At 43.1% G+C, this 13,489-nt stretch overlaps 1 protein-coding gene across 1 annotated transcript in view; it reads left to right on the top strand.

Annotated features, from left to right (window-relative positions):
- Positions 1–13,489, top strand: part of FGD6 (FYVE, RhoGEF and PH domain containing 6) — a 173,490-nt gene that overhangs the window by 139,192 nt on the left and 20,809 nt on the right. The window contains exons 12-14 of the mRNA XM_077265145.1: positions 9,988–10,056; positions 12,958–13,041; positions 13,137–13,216. Coding sequence (XP_077121260.1) covers positions 9,988–10,056; positions 12,958–13,041; positions 13,137–13,216 — 233 coding nt within the window. The remainder of the gene's footprint in view (positions 1–9,987; positions 10,057–12,957; positions 13,042–13,136; positions 13,217–13,489) is intronic.

Here is a 13,489-nt window from a genome sequence, read left to right as displayed (position 1 = left end):
TTGGGGTGTCACAGGACAGCATTGAGTTTCAGCTCACTCCAAAGATTTTCTATTGGGTTCAGGTCTGGAGACTGGCTAGACCACTCCAGGACCTTGAAGTGCTTCTTACGGAGCCACTCGTTAGTTGCCCTGGCTGTGTGTTTTGGGCCATTGTCATGCTGGAAGAACCAGCCATGATCCATCTTCAGTGCTTTTACTGAGAGAGGCAGGTTGTGCCAAAATCTCGTGACTTATGACCCCATCCATCTGTAAGAGGATGAACCGGACCAGGGGTATCTCTTGGGCGCCGGTAACAGAACTGTCGGGACTGTCACCATTGTTGCACAGGGGGAAAGCTTACTAGATCACACCGACCTTTGCCCTTGTCAGTAGGGGGCGGGTCAGGTATAAGAAGGGCCGCATGCGGGAAAGAGCAAGCAGTTTCGGCGGCAAGACTGAGCACTCAGCGGGGGGGAGGTGCAGGCCAGGAGAGCGCAGCATCTCGTGAGTAAAGGCCCACCTCTAGACATCCCAGTAGTCACGTCCCCTGTACCCGGACAACAGACTTTGACTTGCCCGACGTTCCCCGTGCCGGGAGGTGAATCATATGTGATCCCTGTTACTGCTACGTGCGTGCGCCTTAGTTCAGCATCAGAGTCAGATCTTACCAACCCTTTACTCGCTGACACTACAGAGCAAGTCTACACTCCAGCTAAACCGCATAGAGAACTGACATTAGGACTGAGCCCAGTATCCAGGAACCATGGGTGGGAGGACCCGACTTGTGCGACAAAGACGCTTTGCACTCATCGAGAAATCGGACCTCCGTTGTCTGTGCCAACGTTGGAGACCGAGGAGCTATAATCAAGAAACCGACAGACTGATAAGTTTATTCTTCTATTCTTTTTCTTTTTGTGAACATCCTCCCTATACCTGTTTTCCCTGTTGCCCCTTTCCAGTGCCCTATCCTCTCCTAACCATTCCCTCCCTGCATCTAGTTATATTTGTTAATAAATTTTGTAAACCCTTGATCTGCCTCTGGTCCGTGACGACACCCCGACTCCTGCGTTATTTCACATCCACCCTTCAACACGGTGCAGTCATCCTGTCCATTTGCAGAAAAGCACTCCGAAAGTATGCTGTTTCCCCCCACCATGTTTCACAGTTGGAACGGTGTTCTTGGAGTTGTACTAATCCTTCTTCGTCCGAACACGGTGAGTGGAGATGATACCAAAATATAACTATAAGTTCTATTTTGTTCTCATCTGACCTTCTCCCATGCCTCCTCTGGATTGTCCATATTGTCATTGGCGAACTTCAAATGGGACTGGACAAGTGCTGGTGTGAGCAGGGGAACCTTGCGTGCCCTGCAGGATTTTAATTCATGACGGTGTAACGGTAATGTTTGAGAATGTTGTCCCAGCTCTCTTCAGGTCATTAATCAGGTCCTCCTGTGTAGTTCTGGACTGATTCCTGACCTTTCTCAGAATCATCCTTACCCCACGAGGCGAGATCTTGCATGGAGCCCCAGACTGAGAAAGATTGACAGTCATCTTTTGTTCCTTCCATTTTTTAATAATTAATCCAATAGTTGTTGCCTTCTCACCAAGCTGCTTGCCTATTGTCCTATAGCCAATCCCAGCCTTTTGCAGTTTTACAATTTTTTCCCTGGTGTCCTTAGACAACTCTTTGATCTTGGTCATGGTGGAGAGGTTGGAGTGTGATTGATTGTGTGTGGACAGGTGTCTTTTATACAGGTAACAAGTTCAAACAGGTGCAATTAATACAGGCAATGAGTAGAGAGTAGGTTTGCTCCTTAAAGAAAAACTTACAGGTCTGTGACAGCCATATTTCTTACTATTGGTAGGTGATCAAATACTTATTTCATACAATAAAATGCAATTAGTTATGTAAAAATCATACAAGGTGATTTTCTGGCTTTTATTTTTAGATTCTCTCTCTCACAGTTGAAGAGTACTTACGATAAAAATGACAGACCTCTCCATTCTTTGTAGGGGGGGAAACTTGCAAAATCAGCAGTGTATTTAATACTTATTTTTCCCCACTGTATGAATTTTTTTCATGAGTTTTATTTTGTGTGTGTATGTGTGTGTGTGTGTGTGTAACAAAACACCTACACATAGTAGGCATCCTGCGCTTAGTAACCCGATGTTTACCCTGGTTACCAGTGAAGACATCGCTGAATCTGTGTCACACACACCGATTCAGCGATGTCAGTAGGACCTCAACGACCAAAAAAAGGTCCAGACCATTCCAACACGACCAGCGATCTCACAGCAGGGGCCTGGTCGCTGGTACGTGTCAAACATAGCGAGATCGCTACTGAGGTCGCTGTTGCGTCACAAAACTTGTGACTCCGCAGCGATCTCGCTAGCGATCTCGCTATGTGAGACGGGGCCTTTAAACCAGGCTTTTCTTTATCTCGAACTGCTGTGTTGTGTTTGTAGAATAAATATGAGGGGGAGGAGATCCTTTTGAGGAGGAGATTTATGATAATTCTTTCTGTATGACCCTTTTATTGAAGTGGGTAGACCTTTAGGGAGTCAGATCATAGCCGGTTTAGAACAACTGGGCCCAGGGAGAGGGCTACATTGCTATATAGTTTCAGCTGTAAAAGCAAATCTTTTCTAAACGCTCAGCAGTAATAACTGTGACAGGTTAAAGTGATCAGAGAATGCGTCTGCCTGCCATATGTAAGTGATTTGACTGGGATATGTTTGCATTCATAAATCATTCAGCTGTAACAAGAGAACTGCTCAGTGATCTCTAAAGCTTATCACTACCATCAGTAAATGTTAGCATACCAAAGGACCTCATACACAATTGATAGCTGTCAGATGAACAATAATTCAGCCGATTGTTCATTCGGCAGTGGTATCTCGTAACTCCACCATACACAGGAGTGCTCACCCTGGTAAGCGCACCTTTGTTCTCTGAGAGAGACACTGCCAGGCTCCTCTGGCGGCAGCTTATCTCCCTGAGAACTGAAGGATTCAACAGTCTAAAATGAGACACGCCAGATAGTTACCTCATCCCACAGAGAGGGGCATCGGGAGGCCCACATATACATTAGACCGTCGGCCGAGCCTCCTGTTTGTTGTTGTGCTTGGCTGACATTAGGTTACATGTGGATGGAGGTATTAAGGATTGTTTCAATCGTGGCAGATTTTACAACTTCTAGAAAACCTTGCTACATGTGATTAGGTACTTTATGTATAACACCGTTCTCTTATGTAACTGTAAAGATGCTTACATTTGGTTGAAGCCTGGTCTTGGAAGGCTCAGTATTAGGCCGGCATCACACACAACGTATAAAAAAAAGGTCCGTTTTACAGGGACTAGAATCGCAGAAATGTTCCCTGAACAGTGATCCGTATGTCATCCGTGTGCAGTGCGAGGATGCGATTCTCGCATCTAAGCATCCGTATCCGTATGACATCTGTATGGCATACATATTGCGAGATTCAGTTCACTGCGGTCAGGCGGGGAGTCAGGGCAGCCTCAGTGAGGTCAGCGGTAGTCATTGAGGCTGCGCAGACTCCCCCGCCTGACATGGTGAACTTGACGGCGTGGGAAAATGTTCAGAAACTTTCCCACGCTACAGAGTTAATGTCCGGTCAGGCGGGGAGGCTGTGCAGGCAGCTTTTCATTCATTCCTCCTTGGTTTACAGCCCAGCCGACAAAGAGGAGTGGGTCAGAAGACCCAAAGACGACCCAAAATTCACAAATAACAATATATAAATAATCTTTATTAATAGAAAAATAGCAAACAGGTAGGGGCATGGCGCACAGAGACACCGCACAGTCGTGTATAAATACCAAGGGCGCACGGAGCCGGGAAATCAAACACCCATAATCAATTATAATAAATTATAATACATATAAGAAGGATGCACTATCTCAAATTTGATGATGTAATGTAAAAAGTGCTAATTACCTCTTAGTAGGATGTGAGACTTCCAGGGTCCATGCGCCCACCCCGACGCGCGTTTCGGTAACACACCTTCCTCAGGGGGCCCAGCCGGTAGCATTAGCACCGCTCCGGGTTGTAAACTGTTTAACTCCTTGAGATGGATTTACAGTGTGGGACTTGACTGTACGGCGGACAGGTATGGGATATTGTTGCTTTTTTATTTTGGAATTTTTTACAGGAGAACGAGGGCTTTGCTTGGATTGAGAGTTCAATAAAGATGTTAAAACCTGTGTGTTTCATTACTTAATTTAAATACTTTATTCTTAATGTGTGTGTATTTTTATCCCTTTCATAATATTGGATTAACCCCTTCACCCCCAAGGGTGGTTTGCACGTTATGGACCGGGCCAATTTTTACAATTCTGACCACTGTCCCTTTATGAGGTTATAACTCTGGAACGCTTCAACGGATCCTGGTGATTCTGACAATGTTTTCTCGAGACATATTGTACTTCATGATAGTGGTAAAATTTCTTTCATATTACCTGCGTTTATTTGTGAAAAAAATGGAAATTTGGTGAAAATTTTGAAAATCTCGCAAGTTTCCAAATTTGAATTTTTATGCAATTAAATCACAGTGATATGTCACAAAAAAAAACTTAATAAGTAACATTTCCCACATGTCTACTTTACATCAGCATCATTTTGGAACCAAAATTTTTTTTTTTAGGGAGTTATAAGGGTTAAAAGTTGACCAGCAATTTCTCATTTTTACAACACCATTTTTTTTTTAGGGACCACATCTCATTTGAAGTCATTTTGAGGGGTCTATATGATAGAAAATACCCAAGTGTGACACCATTCTAAAAACTGCACCCCTCAAGGTGCTCAAAACCACATTCAAAAAGTTTATTAACCCTTCAGGTGTTTCACAGGAATTTTTGGAATGTTTAAATAAAAATGAACATTTAACTTTTTTTCACACAAAATTTAATTCAGCTCCAATTTGTTTTATTTTACCAAGGGTAACAGGAGAAAATGGACCCCAAAAGATGTTATACAATTTGTCCTGAGTACGCCGATACCCCATATGTGGGGGTAAACCACTGTTTGGGTGCATGACAGAGCTCGGAAGCGAAGGAGCGACATTTGGCTTTTCAATGTAAAATTGACTGGAATTGAGATGGGACGCCATGTTGCGTTTGGAGAGCCACTGATGTGCCTAAACATTGAAACCCCCCACAAGTGACACCATTTTGGAAAGTAGACCCCCTATGGAACTTATCTAGATGTGTGGTGAGCACTTTGACCCACCAAGTGCTTCACGGAAGTTTATAATGCAGGACCGTAAAAATAAAAAATCATATTTTTTCACAAAAATGATCTTTTCGCCCCCAATTTTTTATTTTCCCAAGGGTAAGAGAAGAAATTGGACCACAGAAGTTGTTGTGCAATTTGTCCTGAGTACGCTGATACCCCATATGTGGGGGTAAACCACTGTTTGGGCGCATGGGAGAGCTCGGAAGGGAAGGAGCGCCATTTGACTTTTCACTGCAAAATTGACAGGAATTGAGATGGGACGCCATGTTGCGTTTGGAGAGCCACTGATGTGCCTAAACATTGAAACCCCCCCACAAGTGACACCATTTTGGAAAGTAGACCCCCTAAGGAACTTATCTAGAGGTGTGGTGAGCACTTTGACCCACCAAGTGCTTCACAGAAGTTTATAATGCAGAGCCGTAAAAATAAAACAAAAATGTTTTCCCACAAAAATTATATTTTAGCCCCCAGTTTTGTATTTTCCCGAGGGTAACAGGAGAAATTGGACCCCAAAAGTTGTTGTCCAATTTGTCCTGAGTACGCTGATACCCCATATGTGGGGGCGAACCACCGTTTGGGCGCATGGGAGGGCTCGGAAGGGAAGGAGCGCCATTTGGAATGCAGACTTAGATGGAATGGTCTGCAGGCGTGACATTGCGTTTGCAGAGCCCCTAATGTACCTAAACAGTAGAAACCCCCCACAAGTGACACCATTTTGGAAAGTAGACCCCCTAAGGAACTCATCTAGATGTGTTGTGAGAGCTTTGAACCCCCTAGTGTTTCACTACAGTTTATAACGCAGAGCCATGCAAATAAAAAAATTTTTTTTTTTCCACAAAAATTATTTTTTAGCCCCAGTTTTGTATTTTCCCAAGGGTAACAGGAGAAATTGGACCCCAAAAGTTGTTCTCCAATGTGTTCCGAGTACGCTGATACCCCATATGTTGGGGTAAACCCCTGTTTGGGCGCACGGGAGAGCTTGGAAGGGAAGGAGCACTGTTTTACTTTTTCAACGCAGAATTGGCTGGAATTGAAATGGGACGCCATGTCACGTTTGGAGAGCCCCTGATGTGCCTATACAGTGGAAACCCCCCAATTATAACTGAAACCCTAATCCACACACACCCCTAACCCTAATCCCTACGGTAACCCTAACCACACCTCTAACCCAGACACACCCCTAACCCTAATCCCAACCCTATTCCCAACCGTAAATGTAATCCAAACCCTAACCCTAACTTTAGCCCCAACCCTAACCCTAACTTTAGCCCCAACCCTAAATGTAGCCCTAACCCTAGCCCTAGCCCTAACCCTAGCCCTAACCCTAACCCTAGCCCTAACCCTAATGGGAAAATGGAAATAAATACATTTTTTAAATTTTTTTAATTTTTCCATAACTAAGGCTACGTTCACATTAGCGTTCTGCGCCACAGCGTCGGGCGCCGCAGCGTCGCCGCATGCGTCATGCGCCCCTATATTTAACATGGGGGCGCATGGACATGCGTTGCACTTGCGTTTTGCGACGCATGCGTCACTGCGGCGCACGCGTCATGGCGCAGAGGACGCAGCAAGTTGCATTTTTTGTGTGTACAAAATCAAGCAAAAAAAGGACGCATGCGTCGCAAAACGCAGCGTTTTGCATGCGTTGTGCATGCGGTGTTCCTGCGTTGTGCGTTGCGTCGCCGACGCTGCGGCGCACAACGCAAATGTGAACGTAGCCTAAGCGGGTGATGAAGGGGGGTTTGATTTACTTTTATAGCGGGTTATTTAGCGGATTTTTATGATTGGCAGCCGTCACACACTGAAAGACGCTTTTTATTGCAAAAAATATTTTTTGCGTTACCACATTTTGAGACCTATAATTTTTCCATATTTGAGTCCACAGAGTCATGTGAGGTCTTGTTTTTTGCGGGACGAGTTGACGTTTTTATTGGTAACATGTTCGGGCACGAGAGATTTTTTGATCGCTTTTTATTCCGATTTTTGTGAGGCAGAATGACCAAAAACCAGCTATTCATTAATTTCTTTTGGGGGAGGCGTTTATACCGTTCCGCGTTTGGTAAAATTGATAAAGCAGTTTTATTCTTCGGGTCAGTACGATTACAGCGATATCTCATTTACATCATTTTTTATGTTTTGGCGCTTTTATACGATAAAAGCTATTTTATAGAAAAAATAATTATTTTGGCATCGCTTTATTCTGAGGACTATAACTTTTTTATTTTTTCGCTGATGATGGTGTATAGCGCCTCGTTTTTTGCGGGACAAGATGATGTTTTCAGCGGTACCATGGTTATTTATATCTGTCTTTTTGATCGCGTATTATTCCACTTTTTGATTGGCGGTATGAGAATAAAGCGTTGTTTTTTGCCTCGTTTTTTTTTTTTTTTTTACGGTGTTCACTGAAGGGGTTAACTAGTTATGTAGTTTTATAGGTGGAGTCGTTACGGACGCGGCGATACTAAATGTGTACTTTTATTGTTTGATTTTTTTTTTTATTTAGATAAAGAAATGTATTTATGGGAATAATTTTTTTTTTAATTTATTTAGGAATTTTTTTTTTATTTTTTTTTTAAACTTTTTTACTTTGTCCCAGGGGGGGACATTACAGATCGGTGATTTGACAGTGTGCACAGCACTCTGTCATATCACCGATCTCACTGACAGGGCTGCAGGCTTACCAGCGTCTGCACTGAGCAGACACTCGGTAAGCCACCTCCTTCCCTGCAGGACCTGGATGCCGCGGCCATCTTGGATCCGGGACCTGCAGCGAGGAAGGAGGTAGGAGACCCTCGGAGCAACGCGATCACATCGCGTTGCTCCGGGGGTCTCAGGGAAGCACGCAGGGAGCCCCCTCCCTGCGCGATGCTTCCCTATACCGCCGGTACACCGCGATCATGTTTGATCGCGGTGTGCCGGGGGTTAAGGTGCCGGGGGCGGTCCGTGACCGCTCCTGGCACATAGTGCCGGATGTCAGCTGCGATAGTCAGCTGACACCTGGCCGCGATCGGCCGCGCTCCCCCCGTGAGCGCGGCCGATCGTGCGGGACGTACTATTCCGTCCTTGGGAAGTAGGGCCCACCCCACATGGACGGAATAGTACGTCCAATGACAGAAAGGGGTTAATAATGGATAGGTGTCTTATTGACACCACTCCATTATTAACCAGGCTTAATGTCACCTTACAATAGCAAGGTGACATTAACCCCTTATTACCCCATATGCCAATGCTACAGGGCAGTGGGAAGAGAGAGGCTAAGTGCCGGAATAGGCGCATCTTACAGATGTGCCTTTTCTTGGGTGGCTGGGGCAGATTTTTTTTTAGCCAGGGATGGGGCAATAACCATTGTCCCTCACTGGGCTATTAATATCTGCCCTCAGTCACTGGCTTTTCCTCTCTGGCGGAGAAAATTGCGCGGGAGCCTACGCCAGTTTTTTCCATGAATTAATCATTTAGTTTTACACTAACAGCTCCCATATTTTGCGCGCACACACACACACGCACGCGCGCGCACACACACACACACACACACACACACACACACACACACACACACACACACACACACACACACACCTAACAATATTAGTGAGGGACACATATAAATCTAACTGTTCTGCAATGGCTTACTGTATGTAAACCGTGTCTCATATCCTGTCGGGTACTGCAATGATTTTACAGATGCCGACAATTGAATTATCGGCTATTCTAACTCTCTATGAAATATAAAGATATATATATTTTTTTTGTGTGTGTGTCAATGACATATGTGTATGTACCGTATATATACCGTATACACACCTATACTATGTGTGGACATTTATTTTATCTATTCTAACCTGTCAATGTGATTTTACATTACATCACTGAATTGCCGGCTTTTCTAAAGGACACTGGTGCGTATTTCTCGCAAGTCACACTGATGGTCCGTGTGGTGTGTGAGTTTTTCTCGCACCCATAGACTTGCCTTGGCATATTTCGGGCGTAATACGGTGACAATACGGCCAAAAAAACCAACGGATGATAGGAGCTGCCCCATAGATTAACATTGGGCCAAGTGCAAAGTGCGATTTTTTTATTTATTTATTTATTTTTTAAATCGCATAGCGCTCGTCCTTATTACGGTCTAGTGTGACTCCAGCCTTAGGGTAGGTTTCCACAAATGTATAAAAAATCATTTAGTTTTATCCAGACATTTTTTTTCTCGCTTGTCATATGTGCATTCCTTATACAATCTTTTTTTCTTTTTTTCTTTTTTTTTTTTTTTTTTTCAGCAGTTATTATTTACAGTATCATTTACAGTTCCCTGGGTTACAGAATTGAAATGTATTCTTGCAAATCAGTTGCTGTACTATGGCACCATAGAGTATCTGACTTTTTTATGCACCCATAGACTTGAATAGGTGGGTCTCATCCAATTTACCGAAGACACTAGTGCATGTTGCTATTTTTTGTCACACTCAGATTGTCATTGAGAATAATCGCACTGCTGCTTGTCTCTATTGAATAACCTTGGTTCCAAGTGCTGTCCTTCATCTTCTTCTTTTTTTTTTTTTTTTTTTTTTTTTTGGACAGCACCCGGGCCAAAAACAAGGTCATGTGAATGAGCCCTTAGAATGGTGTTTTCCAAAACAAAACAGAATATTTCAAGATGTTGGGGGCAAATCATATTTAACAAGATGATCTTTTATTGTATTGTGCTAGTTTCTTATATGTTTTGCTCTTTGTTTTATTGTTTGATTTTGCTGGCTCAGGTTTTTCTGAAAGAAGGGACTTTGATGAAGCTTTCCAGGAAGGTCATGCAGCCACGTATGTTTTTTTTGGTAAGTTGCCAGATTAGTGAAAACATGCCTGAGAATCATTTTTGGACCATAGACAATAGTAACCCCATGCATATAGCCCAATGGAAAAGCAAAACAACTTTTCTGCAGCTTATGTATTTTTGTGCTTGTTCACTCCTTTATAATTTTATATAGGGTACTGTACTCCATCTGCCCAAACATGTTGAACAAAAGAAACCTGAACTGTGCTGTTCTTATTCCCCAGTAATGTTCGCTTGGAGTATGTAACTAATCTGGTTATATTACATATCAAAATACAGTTGTCATAGCATAAAAAAGTTAATCTCACAATATTAATCCTAGCTCGGTGGTTTAAAGTCTTAAAATACACTTGCCAAATCCAATCAGTTTTCAAAAGAGCACGCTGCTCCAGACATCACTCCACTAAAAGGAGCAATGGCTATCCTTCTCTGACTTCCCTGCTGGCTGTGTGACAGATGCAGAAGTACCAGCCAATACACTACCTATGTCATGTCGTTTTTTTTTTTTGTTTTTTTTTAAATCTACATCATTGCACCCATGTATGTTAGAATGGGCATCTCCTACCAGTGCCTCAACTAGAGTCTCATGGGCCCCAGTGCAATATTTTTTTCTATACATTAAAGAATAGCAGCAGAAGGGGGGACATATACCAGGATGGGGCACAGGACATAAATATGTCCTCGGCCCCATCCTGTTATAAGTCCCCCCTTCTGCCGCTGATCTTTAATGTATAAAAAAAAATAAAACATATTCACCAGAGGTGAACATCATGTCATGGGGCCCCACAGCAGACGTATATTGTACTACACATAGCCCTCCATACACTGTAATGCACAGCCCATAGTCCACCATATAGTATAATGCACCCCCTCATAATCCTCTATACAGTATGATGCACCCCTCATAATCCTCTATACAGTATGATGCACCCCCATTGTCCTCCATATAGTATGATGCACAGCCCAAAGTCATCCATGTAGTATAATGCACAGCCCATAGTCCTCCGTTCAGTTAATGCACTCCCCGTAGTTATACATGTAGTATAATGCACAGGCCATAGTCATGCATGTAGTATAATGCACAGCCCATAGTCATCCATGTAGTATAATGCACAGAACATGGTCATAGTGGTAGTATAATGCACAGTTCATAGTCATACATGTAGTATAATGCACAGCCCATAGTCATACATGTAGTATAATGCACGGCCCATAGTCATCCATGTAGTATAATGCACGGCCCATAGTCATACATGTAGTATAATGCACAGCCCATAGTCATCCTTGTAGTATAATGCGCGGCCCATAGTCATCCAAGTAGTATAATGCACGGCCCATAGTCATCCATGTAGTATAATGCACGGCCCATAGTCATCCAAGTAGTATAATGCACGGTCCATAGTCATCCAAGTAGTATAATGCACGGTCCATAGTCATCCATGTAGTATAATGCACGGCCCATAGTCATCCAAGTAGTGTAATGCATGGTCCATAGTCATCCATGTAGTATAATGTACGGCCCATAGTCATCCATGTAGTATAATGCACGGCCCATAGTCACACATGTAGTATAATGCACAGCCCATAGTCATACATGTAGTACAAGGGCACCGTGTACTCACTGATTAAAAAAAAAATGCTCACCTTTCTTGTCCTCCAACACCACATGGCATTCTCTTCTGAAGCCGGCAGCAGACTTCAGCTTTCAAGCGACGGGAGCGCATAACATCACTGCCCTGCTCCCTCAGTCACGTGCATGCCAACGTTAGCTTCTGGCTTGCAACATTTTTTAACTGACTGACCCAATAGTTCTGTGCGTGGCAATACATTTCAACTGAATGTGTGTCTGAGGGCGCACATTCAGCTGAAGTATTTGCTGTTGTCGGGTGCCCTCATCCACCACTGCAACCTCAATCGTTAAGTCCCTGCCTTTTACCCATAAATACAATATAAATCCAGTGAGCTTCTTTTATCAAAATCTAAAAAGGAAATGTTGTTCCTCACAGCAACTAGAGGTCAGGTTTAATTTATGAAACTGATTTTTATAAATGAAAGTTCCACTGTGATTGGGTACTATGGGCAACAAAGACTATTTTTGGAGCTGGGAGAGGAGAAATGAGGAGGGGAATACATATATAAAACATCTACAGAATTGGATAATTTAGAGTCCTTTACACAGTAATGGAGGAGCTGGAGTCAGAAAAACACGTAAGAAATTAGTTAGTGAGCATCTGAGAACTGAGCTGTGTTACATTAGAGAGATTAGACTATAGAGTGTTTGAAAATAAAATGATTTTCAGGGAATCACTTTTAAATTTGTTAAAAAAAGAAAAAAAAATCAGTTGATTAATCTGCCTCTATGGCCGAAGCCCCATTAGCATATAGCATCAGATGCGACATCATCGGATGCGATCTACTAATGACCCTCAGGTCCTGCTCTGCTGCGAGCGTGATCCGAGAGTCAGTGCACTGTTCTGATCCTCTTGCATGAGAGCATCGCAGCACAGGTGCAATGGGGAAAGTAATTTCTCCATCTCCTCCATTGCCGGCATTCTCGGAAATCGCACTGCACTTGGACGATATCCAAATACAGTGCGATGTTTCACATGCATCCATAGATTTATATGGGTGTGTGCGATCCGATTCTCAGATGTAATCGCAGCATGCTGCAATTGTTTTCGCATGCTGGATCGGCATGAGAAAATAATCACAGATGTGAGCTGCCTTAAAGTTTAATATTGGGTCGGGCACAATACGATTTTATCGAATTGCACTCGTCCGATTTCATCGCAAGTGTGATCGGGCCCTAAGAAACAAAGGACTTAGGTGTTGACATTAACAATGGAAACGTTCTGTTATATGTAATGAAGACTAATGGATTATAACTATTTTTTCCATTCAGATGAACGACACTTTATTATACACCACCCCTGTTCAGTCAGGAATGTATAAGCTTAATAACATGCTCTCCTTGGCTGGGATGAAGGTAGGCGTTTTGTACATAAACTATTGTCAGGCTATGTACATTTTTATAATTCACCGTGGTGCACAATATTTTATTTCTGCTCTTTGTACTTCAAGGTAAGAAAGCCAACACAAGAGGCCTATCAGAATGAGCTGAATATAGAAAGTGTGGAGAGATCCTTCATTTTGTCTGCCAGGTATTGTACAATTTTAATTTACTCTCCTACGGTCACACCATAAATCCAGCTCTGGTCGCTCCGGTTGTTTCTTTGATGACACGCTTTTCCAGTCACCTTCCTGCTGAAAGACAAACACACACTTCAGTGGTTCTTTTACATCCAAACGGAGTAGTCATCTCTTCCTGAGCCATTCCTGATCTGTGCATGACCAATTTACACTGTTAGAGGACATTTCACAAATTTGAGCATATTAAACTGGCCACATTATGGAATAGTGGCTGCAGAGCTGAA

The sequence above is a fragment of the Ranitomeya variabilis genome, chromosome 5 (genome assembly GCF_051348905.1).
Source record: "Ranitomeya variabilis isolate aRanVar5 chromosome 5, aRanVar5.hap1, whole genome shotgun sequence".
Taxonomy (NCBI): domain Eukaryota; kingdom Metazoa; phylum Chordata; class Amphibia; order Anura; family Dendrobatidae; genus Ranitomeya; species Ranitomeya variabilis.
This window is presented reverse-complemented; position numbering and strand designations above follow the sequence as displayed.